The 21,163-nt window shown below is 63.4% G+C and overlaps 1 protein-coding gene across 1 annotated transcript; it reads left to right on the forward strand.

The window, feature by feature from the left end:
- The first annotated feature begins 1,209 nt into the window (after positions 1 to 1,209).
- GRWD1 (glutamate rich WD repeat containing 1) lies at positions 1,210 to 18,475 on the forward strand. The gene is made up of 7 exons (XM_090127950.1): positions 1,210 to 1,447; positions 2,631 to 2,748; positions 4,603 to 4,765; positions 8,791 to 9,031; positions 14,454 to 14,596; positions 15,636 to 15,845; positions 18,121 to 18,475. The coding sequence occupies exons 1-7, from the start codon at positions 1,225 to 1,227 to the stop codon at positions 18,430 to 18,432; spliced, it is 1,410 nt and encodes a 469-aa protein (XP_089984076.1). The 5' UTR covers positions 1,210 to 1,224; the 3' UTR covers positions 18,433 to 18,475.
- The last annotated feature ends 2,688 nt before the right edge of the window (positions 18,476 to 21,163 follow it).

The raw sequence follows: 21,163 nt of genomic DNA on the forward strand, positions 1-21,163 counted from the left end.
ACAGCGACACAGAGATGTCCCCAAATGGTGACAGTGACACAGAGATGTCCCTGTGGTCCATTGGGGACAATGACGGTGACACACAGGTGGCCCCAAATGGTGACAATGACACAGCGATGTCCCCAAGGTCCTTTGGGGACAATGATGGGGACACAGAGGTGTCCCCAATGGTGGCAATGACACAGGGATGTCCCCAAATGGTGACAGTGACACAGAGATGTCCCTGTGGTCCTTTGGGGACAATGATGGGGGCACAGAGATGTCCCCAAAAGGTGACAATGACATTAAGGTGCCCCTGTGGCCCACTGGGGACAATGATGACACAGAGATGTCCCCAAACAGTGACAGTGACACAGAAATGTCCCCATCGGGGACAATGACACTCAGATGTCCCCATAGGGTGACGGTGCCCCTCCCCCATTGTCCCCAATGTCCCCAATGTCCCCATTGTCCCCAATGCCCCCATAATGTCCCCATTGCCCCTCTGTCCCCATTGTCCCCATAATGTCCCCAATGCCCCCATTGTCGCCATAATGTCCCCATTGTCCCTCTGTCCCCATTGTCCCCAATGTCCCCATTGTCCCCTCAGTGCCCCACCCCCCTCCCTTCCCCTCCCCCTCCCCACTTTGTCACTGTGACCCCGTCCCCATTTTGACCCAAATTTGGGCCATTTTTGGGGGCCGGAAATAAAATAAAAAACTGTGAGCGACCGCAGCCACCGCCACTGTGACCCCAAAACGTCCTTCGTGTCCCCAAATGTCCCCAAATGTCCCCAAATGTCCGCCTCCCCCACCCCCAACCGGCCCTTCCCCCCCCCCTCCCCATTTTTGCCCGTTGTTGTCCCTTTTTATCCCATTTCCTCCCCTCGTGTCCCCGTGCGACGCAGTCTCGTCCTCAATTAAAGCTTTTGTAGCTCACCGTGGCGTTAATTACGCGCTAATTAAGGTGTTAATGAGGACAGGGGGAGGGTGGGTGGCGGCAGGCCGCCATAGCCGTCGCTATGGCAACGGCGGCGACAAAATGGCGGCGGGGCCGGAAGTGGAGGGGCAGGAGGGCGGAAGTGCGTAGCGCGGAACCGGAAGTGCCCCTAAAGGAGAACCAAAAGAGCGTCTGGAGGAGAACCGGAAGCGTGTCCAGTGAAGGACCGGAAGTGTGCCTGAAAAAGAACGGAAGCGTGCTGCACGTGACCGGAAGTGTGTCGCACAGCGCCGGAAGTGGCAAAAAATGGCGGCGCGCAGCGGCGGCACTGGAGCCACGCGGCTCCGGAGCTCCCGGGAACGGCGGAGGGGGCGGGGCCAGGGGGCGGAGCCAGCACGAAGGGGGGCGGGGCGGAGCGGAGAGGGGGAGGGGCGCGTTTACATCCCCGGTCGCGGCCCCCCGCCCGGTCCCGACGAAGAAATGGTGGTGGATACCTCCGCCTATAGGCTGCTGCACCATGCGGGCACCGGTACGGCCGTGGGGCGGCTCTGTGGGGCGGTTATGGGGCTTTATGGAGTGGTTATGGGGTACTGTGGGGCTCTATGGGGCGGTTATGGGGCTCAATGGGGCGGTTGTGGGTCAGTATGGAGCTTTATGGAGTGGTTATAGGGCACTATGGGGCCGTTTATGGGTCTCTATGGGGTGGTTGTGGGTCATTATGGAACTCTAAGGGGTGGTTATGGGGCGGTTATGGAGCTCTATGGGTGGTTATGGGGCACTGTGGGCCTCTATGGGGTGGTTGTGGGTCATTATGGAGCTCTATGGGGCAGTTATGGGATTCTATGGGGTGGCTATGGGGCTCTATGGGGTGGTTGTGGGTCATTATGGGGCTCTATGGGGTGGTTATGGGGCTTTATAGGGTTGTTGTGAGATTCTGTGGGGCTCAGTGGGGCGGTTATGGGGCTCAGTGGGGCAGGTATGGGGCAGTGTGGGGCAGCTATGGAGTTCAATGGGGCACAATGGGCTCAGTGGGGCAGCTGTGGGGCTCAGTGGGGCAGCTATGGGGCTCAGTGGGACTCAGTGGGGCAGCTATGAGGTTCAATGGGGCACAATGGGCTCAGTGGAGCTCAGTGGGGCAGCTGTGGGGCTCAGTGGGGCAGCTATGGGGCTCAATGAGGCTCAGTGGGGCAGTTATGGGGCTTAGGGGGGCTGTTACCGCATCCAGTGGGGCGCTGTGGGTCACTTGTGGGGCGCTGTGGGTCACTTGTGGGGCTGTGTTTGTCACTTCTGGGGCTGTGTGGGTCACTTCTGGGGCTGTGGGTCACCTATGGGGCTGCGTGGGTCACTTGTGGAGCTGCGTGGGTCACTTCTGGGGCGCTGTGGGTCACTTATGGGGCTGTGTTTGTCACTTCTGGGGCGCTGTGTGGGTCACCTATGGGGCGCTGTGGGTCACCTATGGGGCTGTGTTGGTCACTTCTGGGGCTGTGTTGGTCACCTATGGGGCTGTGTGGGTCACTTGTGGGGCGCTGTGGGTCACTTGTGGGGCTGTGTGGGTCACTTGTGGGGCGCTGTGTGTGGTCACCTATGGGGCGCTGTGATCACTTGTGGGGCGCTGTGATCACTTGTGGGGCGCTGTGATCACTTGTGGGGCGCTGTGGGTCACTTGTGGGGCGCTATGGTCACTTATGGGGCGCTGTGGGGCTGCCCCACAGGTGCGCCGTGCCTCAGCCTGGACGTTGTGAGGGACGGTTTGGGGGACGACCGTGAGACGCTGCCGCTGTCGCTGCTGCTCTGCGCTGGGACGCAGGCGGCCACGGCACAGGGCAACAGGTGGGGCGCCCCATAGATGTGTGGGGCGGGACCTGGGGGGGGGGGGGGCAGGGAGATGTGGGTGGGGGGTGGGACCCGTGGGTGGGGGAGGCAGGGAGATGTGGTGCCCCATAGATGTGTGGGGCGGGACCCGTGGGGGGGCAGGGAGATGTGGGGTGCTCCATAGATGTGTGGGGCGGGACCTGTGGGTGGGGGGGGATCCCGTGGGTGGGGGAGGCAGGGAGATGTGGGGTGCCCCATAGATGTGTGGGGTGGGACCCGTGGGTGGGGGGGGGGGGCAGGGAGATGTGGGGCCCCATAGATCTGTGGGGTCGGACCTATAAGTGGGGGGGTGGGGACCCGTGGGTGTGTGGGGCAGGGAGATGTGAGGCCCCATAAATCTGTGGGGTGGGACCTATAAGTGGGGGGTGGGACCCATGGGTGTGTGGGGCAGGGAGCTGTGGGTGGGGGATGGGACCCGTGGATCTGTGGGGCTGGGAGGTGTGGGGCAGGGAGGTATGGGGCCCCATAGATGTGGGGCAGGACTTACAAGGGGGGGGGTGGGACCCATGGGTGTGGGGAGTGGGACCCATGGATCTGTGGGGCCCCATAGATTTGTGGGGCTGAGATCCATAGGTGGGTCCCATGGATGTGTGGGGCAGGGAGCTGTGGGACCCCATAGATGTGTGGGGCGGGATCCATGGATGTGTGGGGCAAGGAGCTGTGAAGCCCCGTAGATGTGGGGCAGGACCTATAAGTGGGGGGTGGGACCCGTGGGTGTGTGGGGCAGGGAGATGTGGGGCCCCATAGATCTGTGGGGTGGGAGCCATAGGTGAGGGATGGAACCTGTGGATCTGTGGGGCAGGGAACTGTGGGACCCCATAGATCTGTGGGGCAGGACCCATAGATGGGGGTGGGACCCATGGATGTGTGGGGCAGGGAGTCTTGTGACCCCGTAGATCTGTGGGGCAGGGACCTATGGGTGGGGGGCGGGACCCATGGGTGTGTGGGGCAGGCAGCCATGGGACCCATAGATCTGTGGGGCAGGACCCATAGATGGGGGGTGAGGCCCTTAGGTGGGGGCTGGGACCCATGGGTGTGTGGGGCAGGGAGCCATGGGGCACCCCATAGATCTGTGGGGCGGGACCCATGGATGGGGGATGAAACCTATGGATGTGTGGGGCGGGACCCATGGATTCATGGAGTCGAGCCCAGTGATTTGTGGGGTCAGCCCCACAGATCTGTGGGGTGGAACGTTCATACCTTAACGTTGGCAGCAAGGGGTTATGGAACAATGGGCTGGGATCCATACAGCTGCAGAAGTAAACCTGGAGATCTATGGGGCCAGACCCACACATCTATGGGGCCAGACCCACACATCTATGGGGTCAGCCCCACAGATCTATGGGGTGGAACGTTCATATCTTAACTGTGACAGCAAAGAACCTATAGAGCAATGGGCTGGGATCCATAGAGCTGCAGAAGGAAACCTGGACATCTATGGGGCCAGCCCCACAGATCTATGGGGCCAAACCCACGCATCTATGGGGTCAGACCCACACATCTATGGGGTGGAACCTTCATATCTTAACTGTGACAGCAAAGAATCTAGAGAGCAATGCGCTGGGATCCATAGAGCTGCAGAAGCAAACCTGGACATTTATGGGGCCAGACCCACACATCTATGGGGCCAGACCCACACATTTATGGGCTCAGCCCCACAGATCTATGGGGCGGAACACTCCTATCTTAACTCTGACACTGAAAAACCCATAGAGAGAGGAGCTGGGATCCATAGACCCACAGAGCCGAAGCTGGAGATCTGTGGGGCCAGCCCCACAGATCTATGGGGCCGGCCCCACGCTTTCCCCCCAGGCTGATGGTGCTGAAGATGCAGAACCTCCACGGGCCGCGGCGCCATGGGGGCAGCAGCGACAGCGAGAGCGACAGCAGCGAGGAGGAGGAGGAGGATGAAGAGCGGAGCCCCCAGCTGCACCTCGCCATCATCCCCCACTACGGCGGCATCAACCGCGTGCGGGTACTGAGCCACGGCGCCCCATAGATCCGTGGGGCTGACCCATAGTGCCCCCATAGTGCCCCATAGATCCGTGCGGCTGACCCATAGCGCCCCATAGATCTGTAAGGCTGACCCATAGCGCCCCATAGATCTGTGGGGCTGACCCACAGTGCCCCCATAGCGCCCCATAGGTCCGTGGGACAGACCCATAGCGCCCCATAGATCTGTGGGGCTGACCCACAGCGCCCCATAGATCCGTGGGGCTGACCCACAGCGCCCCATAGGTCCGTGGGGCTGACCCATAGCGCCCCATAGGTCCGTGGGGCTGACCCATAGCGCCCCATAGGTCCGTGGGGCTGACCCATAGCGCCCCATAGATCTGTGGGGCTGACCCATAGCGCGCCATAGATCCGTGGGGCTGACCCATAGCGCCCCATAGGTCCGTGGGGCTGACCCATAGCGCCCCATAGGTCCGTGGGGCTGACCCATAGCACCCCATAGATCCGTGGGGCTGACCCACAGCGCCCCATAGATCCGTGGGGCTGACCCACAGCGCCCCATAGATCCGTGGGGCTGACCCACAGCGCCCCATAGGTCCGTGGGGCTGACCCATAGCGCCCCATAGGTCTGTGGGGCTGACCCATAGCGCCCCATAGATCCGTGGGGCTGACCCATAGCGCCCCATAGATCCGTGGGGCTGACCCATAGCGCCCCATAGATCCATGGGGCAGACCCATAGCGCGCCATAGATCCGTGGGGCTGACCCACGGTGCCCCATAGATCCATGGGGCAGACTCATAGCGCCCCATAGATCCGTGGGGCTGACCCATAGTGCCCCCATAGTGCTCCATAGACAGGTGGTGCTGACGACCCACAGCGCCCCATAGATCTGTAAGGCTGACCCATAGCGCCCCATAGATCCGTGGGGCTGACCCACAGCGCCCCATAGATCTGTAAGGCTGACCCATAGCGCCCCATAGATCCGTGGGGCTGACCCACAGCGCCCCATAGATCTGTAAGGCTGACCCATAGCGTCCCATAGATCCGTGGGGCTGACCCACAGCGCCCCATAGATCTGTAAGGCTGACCCACAGCGCCCAATAGATCCGTGGGGCTGACCCACAGCGCCCCATAGATCTGTAAGGCTGACCCATAGTGCCCCATAGGTCCTCCATAGCACCCCATATGCCCCGTAGCACCCCATAGCTGCCCTTAATACCTCATAACCCCCCCCTCCCACCCCATAGCCCCCCATAACCCCCCCAACCCCCCCTTTTGCCCCATAGCCCCCCATAACCCCCCCTTAACCACCCCCAATCCCTCCCTCCCACCCCATAGCCCCCCATAACCCCCCCCATCCCCCCCTTTTGCCCCATAGCCCCCCATAACCCCCCCCATAACCCCCCCATCCCCCCCTCCCACCCCATAGCCCCCCATAACCCCCCCTTAACCCCCCCCATCCCCCCCTCCCACCCCCTAGCCCCCCATCCCCCCCCAATCCCCCCCTTTTGCCCCATAGCCCCCCATAACCCCCCCCATCCCTCCGTCCCACCCCATAGCCCCCCATAACCCCCCCCATTTCTCCATATCCCCTCCTTTTACCCCATAGCCCCCCATAACCCCCCCCATAACCCCCCCCATCCCCCCCTCCCACCCCATAGCCCCCCATAACCCCCCATAACCCCCCCCATCCCCCCCTCCCACCCCATAGCCCCCCATAACCCCCCATAACCCCCCCCATCCCCCCCTCCCACCCCATAGCCCCCCATAACCCCCCCTTAACCCCCCCCAATCCCCCCCTCCCACCCCATAGCCCCCCATAACCCCCCCATCCCCCCCCCAATGCCCCCCTTTTGCCCCGTAGCCCCCCATAACCCCCCCATCCCCCCCTCCCACCCCATAGCCCCCCATAACCCCCCCTTAACCCCCCCCAATCCCCCCCTCCCACCCCATAGCTCCCCATAACCCCCCCATAACCCCCCACATCCCCCCCTTCTGCCCCATAGCCCCCCATAACCCCCCGCAATCCCCTCCTTTTGCCCCGTAGCCCCCCTTAACGCCCCCCAATCCCCCCCTCCCACCCCATAGCCCCCCATAACCCCCCCCATAACCCCCCTATCCCCCCCTCCCACCCCATAGCCCCCCATAACACCCCCCATCCCCCCCCATCCCCCCCTTCTGCCCCATAGCCCCCCATAACCCCCCCCATCCCCCCCTCCCACCCCCTAGCCCCCCATCCCCCCCCCAATCCCCCCCTTTTGCCCCATAGCCCCCCATAAACCCCCCCAATCCCCCCCTCCCACCCCATAGCCCCCCATAAACCCCCCCAACCCCCCCCACATCCCCCCCTTTTGCCCCATAGCCCCCCATAACCCCCCCATCCCCCCCTTTTGCCCCATAGCCCCCCATAACCCCCCCCATAACCCCCCCATCCCCCCCTCCCACCCCATAGCCCCCCATAACCCTCCCCATAACCCCCCCCATCCCCCCTCCCACCCCATAGCCCCCCATAACCCCCCCAACCCCCCCTTTTGCCCCATAGCCCCCCATAACCCCCCCTTAACCACCCCCAATCCCTCCCTCCCACCCCATAGCCCCCCATAACCCCCCCCATCCCCCCCTCCCACCCCATAGCCCCCCATAACCCCCCCCAAACCCCCCCCATCCCCCCCTTTTGCCCCATAGCCCCCCATAACCCCCCCCATAACCCCCCTATCCCCCCCTCCCACCCCATAGCCCCCCATAACACCCCCCATCCCCCCCCATCCCCCCCTTTTGCCCCATAGCCCCCCATAAACCCCCCCAATCCCCCCCTCCCACCCCATAGCCCCCCATAAACCCCCCCAACCCCCCCCACATCCCCCCCTTTTGCCCCATAGCCCCCCATAACCCCCCCATAACCCCCCCATCCCCCCCTCCCACCCCATAGCCCCCCATAACCCTCCCCATAACCCCCCCCATCCCCCCTCCCACCCCATAGCCCCCCATAACCTCCCCAACCCCCCCTCCCACCCCATAGCCCCCCATAATCCCCCCCATCCCTCCCTCCCACCCCCTAGCCCCCCATCCCCCCCCAATCCCCCCCTTTTGCCCCATGGCCCCCCATAACCCCCCCTTAACCGCCCCCAATCCCTCCCTCCCACCCCATAGCCCCCCATAACCCCCCGCAATCCCCTCCTTTTGCCCCATAGCCCCCCATAAACCCCCCCAATCCCCCCCTCCCACCCCATAGCCCCCCATAAACCCCCCCATCCCCCCCCATCCCCCCCTTTTGCCCCATAGCCCCCCTTAACGCCCCCCAACCCCTCCCTCCCACCCCATAGCCCCCCATAACCCCCCCAAACCCCCCCATCCCCCCCTTTTGCCCCATAGCCCCCCATAACCCCCCCTTAACCCCCCCCAATCCCCCCCTCCCACCCCATAGCTCCCCATAACCCCCCCATAACCCCCCCATAACCCCCCCATTCCCTCCTCCCACCCCATAACCCCCCCATAACCCCCCACATCCCCCCCTGCCCCCCCATAGCCCCCCATAACCCCCCGCAATCCCCTCCTTTTGCCCCATAGCCCCCCATAACCCCCCCAATCCCTCCCTCCCACCCCATAGCCCCCCCCATATCCCCCCCATCCCCTCCTTTTGCCCCGTAGCCCCCCATAACCCCCCCATAACCCCCCCCATCCCCCCCTTTTGCCCCATAGCCCCCCATAACCCCCCCCATCCCTCCGTCCCACCCCATAGCCCCCCCCATATCCCCCCCATCCCCTCCTTTTGCCCCATAGCCCCCCATAAACCCCCCCAATCCCCCCCTCCCTCCCCATAGCCCCCCATAACCCCCCCATAACCCCCCCCCAATTCCCCCCTTTTGCCCCATAGCCCCCCGTAACCCCCCCCCATCCCCCCCTTTTGCCCCATAGCCCCCCATAACCCCCCCAATCCCTCCCTCCCACCCCATAGCCCCCCATAACCCCCCCCAAACCCCCCCATCCCCCCCTTTTGCCCCATAACCCCCCCATAACCCCCCCATCCCCCCCTTTTGCCCCCCCAGGTGACACAGCTGCCCCCCGGCCCCATGGCAGCCGCGTGGTCGGAGCGGGGCGCAGTGGAGCTCTATGAGTTGGGCCCGGCGCTGGGGGTCCTGGAGGAGGAGGAGGAGGATGGGGGGGGGGCGAGGGGGGGCGGCAGCGGGACCCCCGAATTTCGGCAGCTGAGGGAACAGAAACCGACCTTCAGTTTTGGGGGGCACCGGGAGGAGGGATTCGCTTTGGATTGGTCGCCTACCGTGCCTGGTGAGGGGGGGGGGAATTGGGGGGGGGGCTTTGGGGTGCTGTGGGGGATATGGGGCAGGGTTATGGGGTGTTAAGGGGGGCTATGGGTGCTATGGAAGGGTGTGGGGGGAGTTATGGGGTGCTATGGGGCGGGGGTTATGGGGGAGGGGGGGGTTATGGGGTGTTAAAGGGGGTTATGGGGGAGGGGGGGTTATGAGGTGGGGATGGGGGTTATGGGGTGTTAAGGGGGGCTATGGGTGCTACGGAAGGGTGTGGGGGGAGTTATGGGGTGCTATGGGGTGGGGCTATGGGGGAGGGGGGGTTATGGGGTGGGGATGGGGGTTATGGGGTGTTAAGGGGGGCTATGGGTGCTACGGAAGGGTGTGGGGGGAGTTATGGGGTGCTATGGGGTGGGGGTTATGGGGGAGGGGGGGTTATGGGGTGGGGATGGGGGTTATGGGGTATTAAGGGGGGCTATGGGGTGCTGTGGGGGATATGGGGCAGGGTTATGGGGTGTTAAGGGGGGCTATGGGTGCTATGGAAGGGTGTGGGGGGAGTTATGGGGTGCTATGGGGCGGGGGTTATGGGGGAGGGGGGGGTTATGGGGTGTTAAAGGGGGTTATGGGGGAGGGGGGGTTATGAGGTGGAGATGGGGGTTATGGGGTGTTAAGGGGGGCTATGGGTGCTGTGGAAGGATGTGGGGGGGGTTATGGGGTGTTATGGGGCGGGGGTTATGGGGGATGGGGGGGTAATGGGGTGGGGATGGGGGTTATGGGGTATTAAGGGGGGCTATGGGTGCTATGGAAGGATGTGGGGGGAGTTATGGGGTGCTATGGGGTGGGGGTTATGGGGGAGGGGGGGGTTATGGGGTGGGGATGGGGGTTATGGGGTATTAAGGGGGGCTATGGGGTGCTAAAGGGGCTTATGGGGGATGGGGAGGGTTATGGGGTGAGGATGGGGGTTATGGGGTGGGGATGGGGGTTATGGGGTGCTATGGAAGGATGTGGGGGGAGTTATGGGGTGCTATGGGGCAGGGGTTATGGGGGAGAGGGGGGTTATGGGGTGAGGATGGGGGTTATGGGGTGTTAAGGGGGGCTATGGGTGCTATGGAAGGGTGTGGGGGGGGTTATGGGGTGCTATGGGGCGGGGGTTATGGGGTGCTAAAGGGGGTTATGGGGTGAGGATGGGGGTAATGGGGTGGGGATGGGGGTTATGGGGTGTTAAGGGGGGCTATGGGTGCTGTGGAAGGGTGTGGGGGGGGTTATGGGGTGCTATGGGGCGGGGGTTATGGGGGAGGGGGGGGTTATGGGGTGTTAAAGGGGGTTATGGGGGAGGGGGGGTTATGAGGTGGGGATGGAGGTTATGGGGTGTTAAGGGGGGCTATGGATGCTGTGGAAGGATGTGGGGGGAGTTATGGGGTGCTATGGGGTGGGGGTTATGGGGGAGGGGGGGGTTATGGGGTGGGGATGGGGGTTATGGGGTGTTAAGGGGGGCTATGGGTGCTATGGAAGGGTGTGGGGGGAGTTATGGGGTGCTATGGGGCGGGGGTTATGGGGTGCTAAAAGGGGGTTATGGGGGAGGGGGGGGTAATGGGGTGGGGATGGGGGTTATGGGGTGTTAAGGGGGGCTATGGGTGCTATGGAAGGGTGTGCGGGGGGTTATGGGGTGCTATGGGGCGGGGGTTATGGGGGAGGGGGGGTTATGGGGTGCTAAAGGGGGTTATGGGGGATGGGGGGGTTATGGGGTGGGGATGGGGGTTATGGGGTGTTAAGGGGGGCTATGGGTGCCACGGAAGGGTGTGGGGGGGGTTATGGGGTGCTATGGGGCAGGGGTTATGGGGGAGGGGGGGGGTTATGGGGTGAGGATGGGGGTTATGGGGTGTTAAGGGGGGCTATGGGTGCTATAGAAGGATGTGGGGGGAGTTATGGGGTGTTATGGGGTGGAGGTTATGGGGTGCTAAAGGGGGTTATGGGGGAGGGGGGGGGTTATGGGGTGGGGATGGGGGTTATGGGGTGTTAAAGGGGGCTAATGGTGCTATGGAAGGATGTGGGGGGAGTTATGGGGTGCTATGGGGCGGGGGTTATGGGGTGCTAAAGGGGCTTATGGGGGATGGGGGGGGTTATGGGGTGAGGATGGGGGTTATGGGGTGTTAAGGGGGGCTATGGGTGCTATGGAAGGGTGTGGGGGGAGTTATGGGGTGTTATGGGGCGGGGGTTATGGGGTGCTAAAGGGGCTTCCGGGGGATGGGGGGGGTTATGGGGTGAGGATGGGGGTTATGGGGTGTTAAGGGGGGCTATGGGTGCTATGGAAGGGTGTGGGGGGAGTTATGGGGTGTTATGGGGTGGGGGTTATGGGGGAGAGGGGGGTTATGGGGTGCTAAAGGGGGTTATAGGGGAGGGGGGGGTTATGGGGTGAGGATGGGGGTTATGGGGTGTTAAGGGGTGCTATGGGTGCTATGGAAGGGTGTGGGGGGAGTTATGGGGTGCTATGGGGTGGGGGTTATGGGGTGCTAAAGGGGCTTCTGGGGGATGGGGGGGGTTATGGGGTGAGGATGGGGGTTATGGGGTGTTAAGGGGGGCTATGGGTGCTATGGAAGGGTGTGGGGGGGGTTATGGGGTGCTATGGGGCGGGGGTTATGGGGTGAGGATGGGGGTTATGGGGTGAGGATGGGGGTTATGGGGTGAGGATGGGGGTTATGGGGTGTTAAGGGGGGCTATGGGTGCTACGGAAGGGTGTGGGGGGGGTTATGGGGTGCTATGGGGCGGGGGTTATGGGGGAGGGGGGGTTATGGGGTGCTAAAGGGGATTCTGGGGGATGGGGGGGTTATGGGGTGAGGATGGAGGTTATGGGGTGTTAAGGGGGGCTATGGGTGCTGTGGAAGGATGTGGGGGGGGTTATGGGGTGCTAAAGGGGGTTATGGGGGAGGGGGGGGGTTATGGGGTGAGGATGGGGGTTATGGGGTGCTAAAGGGGGTTATGGGGTGCTAAAGGGGCTTATGGGGGATGGGGGGGTTATGGGGTGGGGATGGGGGTTATGGGGTGTTAAGGGGGGCTATGGGTGCTATGCAAGGGTGTGGGGGGAGTTATGGGGTGATATGGGGCGGGGGTTATGGGGTGCTAAAGGGGGTTATGGGCGAGGGGGGGTAATGGGGTGAGGATGGGGGTTATGGGGTGTTAAGGGGGGCTATGGGTGCTGTGGAAGGATGTGGGGGGAGTTATGGGGTGTTATGGGGCGGGGGTTATGGGGTGCTAAAGGGGCTTATGGGGGATGGGGGGGTTATGGGGTGAGGATGGGGGTTATGGGGTATTAAGGGGGGCTATGGGTGCTATGGAAGGGTGTGGGGGGGGTTATGGGGTGCTATGGGGCGGGGGTTAGGGGGTTATGGGGGAGGGGGGGGTTATGGGGTGCTAAAGGGGCTTATGGGGGAGGGGGTCGTTATGGGGTGGGGATGGGGGTTATGGGGTGTTAAGGGGGGCTATGGGGTGCTAAAGGGGCTTATGGGGGAGGGGGGGGGTTATGGGGTGAGGATGGGGGTTATGGGGTGTTAAGGGGGGCTATGGGTGCTGTGGAAGGGTGTGGGGGGGGTTATGGGGTGCTAAAGGGGGTTATGGGGGAGGGGGGGGTTATGGGGTGGGGTTGGGGGTTATGGGGTGTTAAGGGGGACTATGGGTGCTATGGAAGGGTGTGGGGGGAGTTATGGGGTGCTATGGGGCGGGGGTTATGGGGTGCTAAAGGGGGTTATGGGGGAGGGGGGGGTAATGGGGTGGGGATGGGGGTTATGGGGTGTTAAGGGGGGCTATGGGTGCTGTGGAAGGATGTGGGGGGGGTTATGGGGTGCTATGGGGCGGGGGTTATGGGGGATGGGGGGGTAATGGGGTGGGGATGGGGGTTATGGGGTATTAAGGGGGGCTATGGGTGCTATGGAAGGATGTGGGGGGAGTTATGGGGTGCTATGGGGTGGGGGTTATGGGGGAGGGGGGGTTATGGGGTGGGGATGGGGGTTATGGGGTGTTAAGGGGGGCTATGGGTGCTATGGAAGGGTGTGGGGGGAGTTATGGGGTGCTATGGGGCGGGGGTTATGGGGTGCTACAGGGGGTTATGGGGGAGGGGGGGGTTATGGGGTATTAAGGGCGTCTGTGGGGTGCGATGGGGGGTTATGGGGCATCTGTGGGGTGCTATGGAAGGATAAGGGGGATGTGGGGGGCTATGGGGTGCTATGGGGCAGGGGTGGGGTTATGGGGGGGGACGTGGGAGGGGGAGGTGGGGGGGACGTAGGGGGGAGGGGCAGCTGGGGGACGTGGGGAGCTGGGGGGGCGGGGAGGGGGGATGTGGGGGGGTCGCATGGGGGGGGCTGGAGGCGGTTGTGGGGTCCTGTGGGGTGGTGATGGGGCGTCGTGGGGTGCTATGGGGCGGCTATGGGGCTTCATGAGTCTTAGAGGGGCTCTGTGGGGCGGTTATGGGGCTCTATGGGGCGGTTATGGGGCTCTATGGGGCGGTTATGGGGTGGTTATGGGGCTCTGTGGGGCGGTTATGGGGCTCTATGGGGCGGTTATGGGGCTCTATGGGGCGGTTATGGGGTGGTTATGGGGCGGTTATGGGGTGGTTATGGGGCTCTATGGGGCGGCTATGGGGCGGTTATGGGGCTCTATGGGGCGGTTATGGGGCGGTTATGGGGCTCTGTGGGGCGGTTATGGGGCTCTATGGGGTGGTTATGGGGCTCTATGGGGCGGTTATGGGGCTCTATGGGGTGGTTATGGGGCTCTATGGGGCGGTTATGGGGCTCTGTGGGGCGGTTATGGGGCGGTTTTGGGGTCTGTACCAATAGACCTCAACCCCCGCCCCCTCCCCATTCGCCCCCCCACTCTCTAACCCCGCCCCCCGCCGCTCTGACTCCACCCCTTCTGTGGCTCCGCCCCTCTTGGCCCCGCCCACTCTGCCATTCCATCGCATCTCCCTCCTTTGGCCCCGCCTCTTGGCCCCGCCCCCTGCCATTGTCCCGCCTCTCGATCCCGTGGCCCCGCCCACTCTACCCGTGGCCCCGCCCACTCTACAATTGCCCCACCTCATTCCTTTGACCCCGCCCCTTTTACTTGGCCCCGCCCCTTTCTGACATTTCCCTGCTTCCTCTGCCGTTGCCCCGCCTCTCATTCCCATGGCCCCGCCCCCCACTCATTGGCCCCGTCTGCTATTGGCCCCCCTCTGCCCTTGGCCCCGCCCACTCTGCCATTGCCTCTCCTCTCATTCCTTTGGCCCCACCCCCTTTTCCTTGGTCCCGCCCCCTCTGCCAATTGCCCGCCCCCTCTGCCCTTGGCCCCGCCCCTCTTCCATTGTCTTGCCTCTCGATCCCATGGCCCCGCCCACTCTGTTCTTGGCCCCGCCCCCTCTGCCGTTGCCCCGCCTCTCAATCCCTTGGCCCCGCCCCCTCGCTTGGCCCCGCCCCCAGGCCGCCTGCTGTCCGGGGACAACGCCGGCCTCCTCCACCTATGGGAGCCGCGGGAGGGCGGAGCCTGGGCCGTTCAGCCCCGCCCCTTCCGGGGTCACACGGCCGCCGTCGAGGACCTGCAGTGGGCGCCGAGGGAAGCGCCGGTATGGGGGGGTGTGGGGTGGTTGTGGGGTGGGCAGGGGGGAGGGATATGGGGAGGGCAGGGGGGATATGGGGTGGTTATGGGGTGGTTGTGGGGTGGTTATGGGGTGGGTAGGTGGGGTATGGGGTGGTTATGGGGTGGTTGTGGGGTGGGCAGGGGGGATATGGGGAGGGCAGGGGGGATATGGGGTGGTTATGGGGTGGGCAGGGGGGTGGGCAGGGGGGGATATGGGGAGGGCGGGGGGGATATGGGGAGGGCGGGGGGGGGGTGGGGTGGTTATGGGATGGGCAGGGGGGTATGGAGTGGTTATGGGCTGGATATGGGGTATGGGGAAGGCAGGGGGTATGGGGTGGTTATGGGGTGGGGGGGATATGGGGAGGGCAGAGGGTTATGGGGGGGTTATGGGGTGGTTGTGGGGTGGGTGGGGGGGCTATGGGGTGGTTATGGGATGGTTATGTGGTGGGCAGGGGGGCTATGGGGTGGTTATGGGGCATGCAGGGGGTTATGGGACGGTTATGGGGTGGTTGTGGGGTGGTTGTGGGGTGGGCAGGGCTGCTATGGGATGATTATGGGGTGGGCAGGGGGATGTGGGGCACTATGGGGGTTATGGGGCAGGGCCACAGGCTTTGGGGGGTGGTGGGTTGGAGATTATGGGGGGGTGGGCTGTAGGAATGTGGGCGGAGCTACAGACAGGGGGCGGGGCTAGAAGAATGTGGGCGGAGTTACGGGTTGGGGCGGGACTACAGATGGAGTGGGCGGGGCTAGGCACTGTTTGGGCGGGGTTATGTGGCATGTGGGCGGGGCTACAGACTAAATGGGCGGGGTCATAAGAATGTGGGTGGGGCTACGGCATCAATGACCGCCATTGATGGTCGGGGGTGGAGCTTAGAAGGGGCGGGGCTAAAGCGAAGGGGGCGGGGTTATAGGACCGAGGGTTCGGTTTGGGGGCGGGGCTGAACGGCGCGTGGGCGGGGCTGGAGAATTAGGGGGCGTGGCTCCCGTGTCGCGAGGGCGTGGTTAATTCTGGCCCCGCCCCCCAGGTGTTCAGCTCCTGTTCTTCCGATTCGTCGCTGCGCATTTGGGACATCCGGGCCCCGGCCGGGGGCGGAGCCATGCTGAGCGTTGACCACGCCCACCCCGGGGACGTCAACGTCATCAGCTGGGGGGGGGCGGGGCGGGGGGCGGGGCACCACCTGCTCAGCGGGGGCGACGACGGCAGCGTGCGGCTCTGGGACCTGCGGCACTTCCGGGTGCGTCCCGGGGGGCAGCGGGACACATGGGGGGCAGCGGGACCCATAGGGGGCAGCGGGACACATAGGGGGACAGTGGGACCCATAGGGGGCAGCGGGACCCATAGGGGGCAGCGGGACCCACAGGGGGCAGCGGGACACATAGGGGGCAGCGGGACCCACAGGGGGCAGCGGGACCCATAGGGGGCAGTGGGACCCATAGGGGGCAGCGGGACCCATAGGGGGCAGCGGGACCCATAGGGGGCAGTGGGACCCACAGGGGGCAGCGGGACACATAGGGGGCAGTGGGACCCATAGGGGGCAGCGGGACCCACAGGGGGCAGCGGGACCCATAGGGGGACACTGGGACCCATAGGAGGGCAGTGGGACCCATAGGGGGACACTGGGACCCATAGGGGGCAGCGGGACCCACAGGGGGCAGCGGGACCCATAGGGGGCAGCGGGACCCATAGGGGGCAGTGGGACACATAGGGGGCAGCGGGACCCATAGAGGGACAGCCCCCATAGCGACCCCATAGCCCCCTATAGTGGCCCATGATGACCCCATAGCCCCCCATAACGACCCCATAGTGACCCAAAGCCCCATATAACGGCCCCATAGCCCCCCATAGCGACCTCATACCCCCCCATAGCGACCCCATAGCCCCCCATAACGACCCCATACCCCCCATAGCGACCTCATAGCCCCCCATAGTGACCCAAAGCCGCCCATAACGACCCCATAGCCCCCCATAACGACCCCATAGCCCCCCATAGCGACCTCGTAGCCCCCCATAACGACCCCATAGCCCCCCATAACGACCCCATGTCCCCCATAGCGACCCCATAGCCCCCCATAGAGACCTCATAACCACCCCATACCCCCCATAACGACCCCATAGCCCCCCATAACGACCCCATACCCCCCATAGCGACCTCATGGGCCCCCATAACGACCCCATAGCCCCCCATAGTGACCCAAAGCCCCCCATAACGGCCCCATAGCCCCATAACCACCCCATACCCCCCATAACGACCCCATAGCCCCCCATAGCGACCCCATAGCCCCCTACAGTGGCCCATGATGACCCCATAGCCCCCCATAACGACCTCATACCCCCATAACGACCCCATAGCCCCCCGTAACGACCCCATAGCCCCCCATAGTGACCCCATAGCCCCCCATAGTGACCCCATACCCCCCATAGCGACCCCATAGCCCCCATATAGTGGCCCATGATGACCCCATAGCCCCCCATAGTGACCCCATAGCCCCCATAACGACCCCATAGCCCCCCATAACGACCCCATACCCCCCATAACAACCCCATACCCCCCATAACGACCCCATACCCCGCATAACAACCCCATAGCCCCCCATAACGACCCCATAGCCCCCCATAACGACCCCATAGCCCCCCATAGCGACCCCATAGCCCCCTACAGTGGCGCATGATGACCCCATAGCCCCCCATAACGACCCCATACCCCCCATAACGACCCCATAGCCCCCCGTAACGACCCCATAGCTCCCCATAGTGACCCCATAGCCCCCCATAGCGACCCCATACCTCCCATAACGACCCCATACCCCCCCATAACGACCCCATACTCCCCATAACGACCCTATAGCCCCCTATAGTGGCCCATGATGACCCCATAGCCCCCCATAGCGACCCCATAGCCCCCCATAACGACCCCATAGCCCCCCATAACGACCCCATAGCCCCCCATAGCGACCCCATAGCCCCCTACAGTGGCGCATGATGACCCCATAGCCCCCCATAACGACCCCATACCCCCCATAACGACCCCATAGCCCCCCGTAACGACCCCATAGCTCCCCATAGTGACCCCATAGCCCCCCATAACAACCCTATAGCCCCCCATAACGACCCCATACCCCCCATAGCGACCCCATAGCCCCCATATAGTGGCCCATGATGATCCCATAGCCCCCCATAGTGACCCCATAGCCCCCATAACGACCCCATAGCCCCCCATAGCGACCCCATAGCCCCCCATAACAACCCTATAGCCCCCCATAACGACCCCATAACAACCCCATAGCCCCCCATAACGACCCCATACCCCCCATAACAACCCCATACCCCCCATAACGACCCCATACCCCGCATAACAACCCCATAGCCCCCCATAGCGACCCCATAGCCCCCCATAGCGACCCCATAGCCCCCTACAGTGGCCCATGATGACCCCATAGCCCCCCATAACGACCCCATACCCCCCATAACGACCCCACAGCCCCCCCCCCTGACCCCCCTCTGCCCCACAGACGGGTTGCAGCGCCGCCACGCTGAAGTTCCACAGCGGCCCCATTACATCCGTGCAGTGGTGCCCTACAGAGAAAGGGGTCCTGGCCGCCTCCGGGGCCGACGACGCTGTGACCCTATGGGATTTGGGATTGGAAAGGGATCCCGAAGCTGGGGGGGGGGAGGACGGGGATGAGGAGCTGCCCCCACAGCTGCTCTTTGTGCACATGGGGGATCCCGACCCCAAAGAGCTGAGGTGGCACCCGCAGTGCCCAGGGCTGCTGCTGTGCACCGGGATCAGCGGGATCGGGGTCTTTAGGACCGTGTGTGTGTGAGGGGTTATGGGGTCGGGGGGGGGAACGGGGGATGTGGGGTCAGTGGGGAGAAATGGGGGTTATGGGGTCGGTAGGGGGTATGGGAGGTTATGGGGGTTATGGGGTCGGTGGGGAGAAATGGGGGTTATGGGGTCGGTAGGGGATATGGGAGGTTATGGGGGTTATGGGGTCGGTGGGGAGAAATGGGGGTTATGGGGTCAGTGGGAGGAATGGGAGGTTATGGGAGTTATGGGGTCGGGGGGGGAATGGGGGATGTGGGGTCGGTAGGGGGTATGGGAGGTTATGGGGGTTATGGGGTCGGTGGGGGGAAATGGGGGTTATGGGGTCGGTGGGGAGAAATGGGGGTTATGGGGTCAGTGGGAGGAATGGGGGATGTGGGGAGAAATGGGGGTTATGGGGTCAGTGGGAGGAATGGAGGATGTGGGGAGAAATGGGGGTTATGGGGTCGGTAGGGGGTATGGGAGGTTATGGGGGTTATGGGGTCGGGGGGGGAATGGGGGATGTGGAGAGAAATGGGGGTTGTGGGGTCAGTGGGGGGGATGGGGTGGATGGGGGATGTGGGAGGAAATGGGGGTTATGGGGTCGGGGGGGAGAAATGGGGGTTATGGGGTCAGTAGGGAGTATGGGGGGTTATGGGGGTTATGGGATTGGGGGGGGAATGGGGGATGTGGGGAGAAATGGGAGTTATGGGGTCAGTGGAGAGAAATGGGGGTTATGGGATCGGGGGGGATATGGAGAGAAATGGGTGTTATGGGGTCAGGGAGGGTATGGGGAGAAATGGGGGTTGTGGGGTCAGTGGGGGATGTGGGGTTGGGGGAGATATGGGGTCGGTGGGGGGAAATGGGGGATATGGGGGGAGTGGGGTCAGTGGAAGGATATGGGGTCGATGGGAGATATGGGGTCAGGGGGGGACGTGAGGTAAGTGGGGATGCGGGGGGAGTTATGGGGGCTATGGGGCTGCAATGGAAACTATGGGGTCAGGGGGGATATGGGGCCGGGGGGGGGGACGTGGGGGGCTGCAGTGCACTGGGATTAATGGGGTTCTGGGGGGGGAACAGGGACAGAACCCCAAAGGGGGCACTGATGGGGGGGGGACACATTGGGGTCCCATAGGGAGGGGTGGGCTCTCAATCCCTTGGGGGGGGGGGGGGGGTCATTAAGGGGGGGGGGTCATTAAGTGCTGCATTGGAAGTTTATTTTAATTAAAAAAAAAGTTATTAGGATTTTCTTACAAAAAAGGGATGTGGGTGAAACGCTCCCTGTGGGTCACCGATGGATGCGGCCCCATAGCCCCCCCCTCTGCCCCATATCTGCCCCATTTACCCCCCTTCTGCCCCATATCTGATCCATATTCTCCTCCCTGCCCCCTTCTGCCCCATATCTGCCCCATATCCCCCCATATCTGCCCCATTTCCCCCTCTCTGCCTCATATCTGCCCCATATTCCCCTTCTCTGCCCCATATCTGCCCCATATCCCCTCTCTGCTCCATATCTGCCCCACATCCTCCCCTTCTACCCCATATCTGCCCCATATCTGCCCCATTTCCCCCCTTCTGCCCCATATCTGCCCCATATCCCCCCATATCTGCCCCATTTCCCCCTATATCTGCCCCATTTTCCCCCCTCTGCCCCATATCTGCCCCATATCTGTCCAACATCCCCTCCTCTGCCCCATATCTGCCCCATATCCCCCCCCGCCCCATATCTGCCCCACCCGCCCCATATCTGCCCCACATCCTCCCCTCCTACCCCATGTCTGCTCCATATCCCCTCTGTCCAACCCCATATTCCCCCATTCCACCCCACACACCCCCTCCAATCTGCCCCATTACGCCCCCCCCCCCCGCGTTAATTACCCCCCAGACATTAATTACCCCCCCCCCCCAAAAAAAAAACCCAAACAAATGATGCTTCTGACACCTTTCCCACTCAAATCCCAGCAAGTTTAATACCCCCCCCCCCCCCAAACCCCCTCACCCCCTCCCATCTGCCCCCCCCCCGACCCCCAGGTGCGGCACTGGGGGGGCTACGTGGGGGGGGGGGCCAGGAGGTGCCCCTCCCCCCCATTTTGGCACTGGAGGAATTGTTTTCTTGGGGGGTTGGGGACCCCCCCGAAGTCGCTGTAGAAAAGGAAACGGATTTTTTTTTTTTTGGGGGGGGGGGGAAGGAAGTCCTGGGGGTCTCAATTCTCGATGGGGGCTGGAAAAAGAAGGGGGGGGGGGGTTGGTGGTCAGGGACCCTTTTGTCATCTCCCCTCCCTCCCTAAATTTCTCCTGGCCACAAAACTGCACCATGCAACCCCCCCCCCCCCCCCCCACGGATAGGATTCCACCCCCCCCATGGGGCTGGGACCCCACGGGACCCCTTTCTATGGGGCTCAGACCCTCTAGATCCCCAATATGGGACCAGGACCCCTTTCTATGGGGCTGGGACCCCCACAGGACCCCTTTCTATGGGGCTCAGACCCTCTAGATCCCCAATATGGGGCCAGGACCCTTTTCTATGGGGCTCAGACCCTCTAGATCCCCAATATGGGGCCAGGACCCCTTTCTATGGGGTTGGTACCCCATTCTATGGGGCTGGGACCCCACAGGACCCCATTCTATGGGGCTCAGACCCTCTAGATCCCCAATATGGGACCAGGACCCCTTTCTATGGGGCTGGGACCCCCACAGGACCCCTTTCTATGGGGCTCAGACCCTCTAGATCCCCAATATGGGACCAGGACCCC

This window comes from Phasianus colchicus, chromosome 31 (genome assembly GCF_987193195.1).
Source record: "Phasianus colchicus chromosome 31, bPhaCol1.hap1.1, whole genome shotgun sequence".
NCBI classification, from domain to species: domain Eukaryota; kingdom Metazoa; phylum Chordata; class Aves; order Galliformes; family Phasianidae; genus Phasianus; species Phasianus colchicus.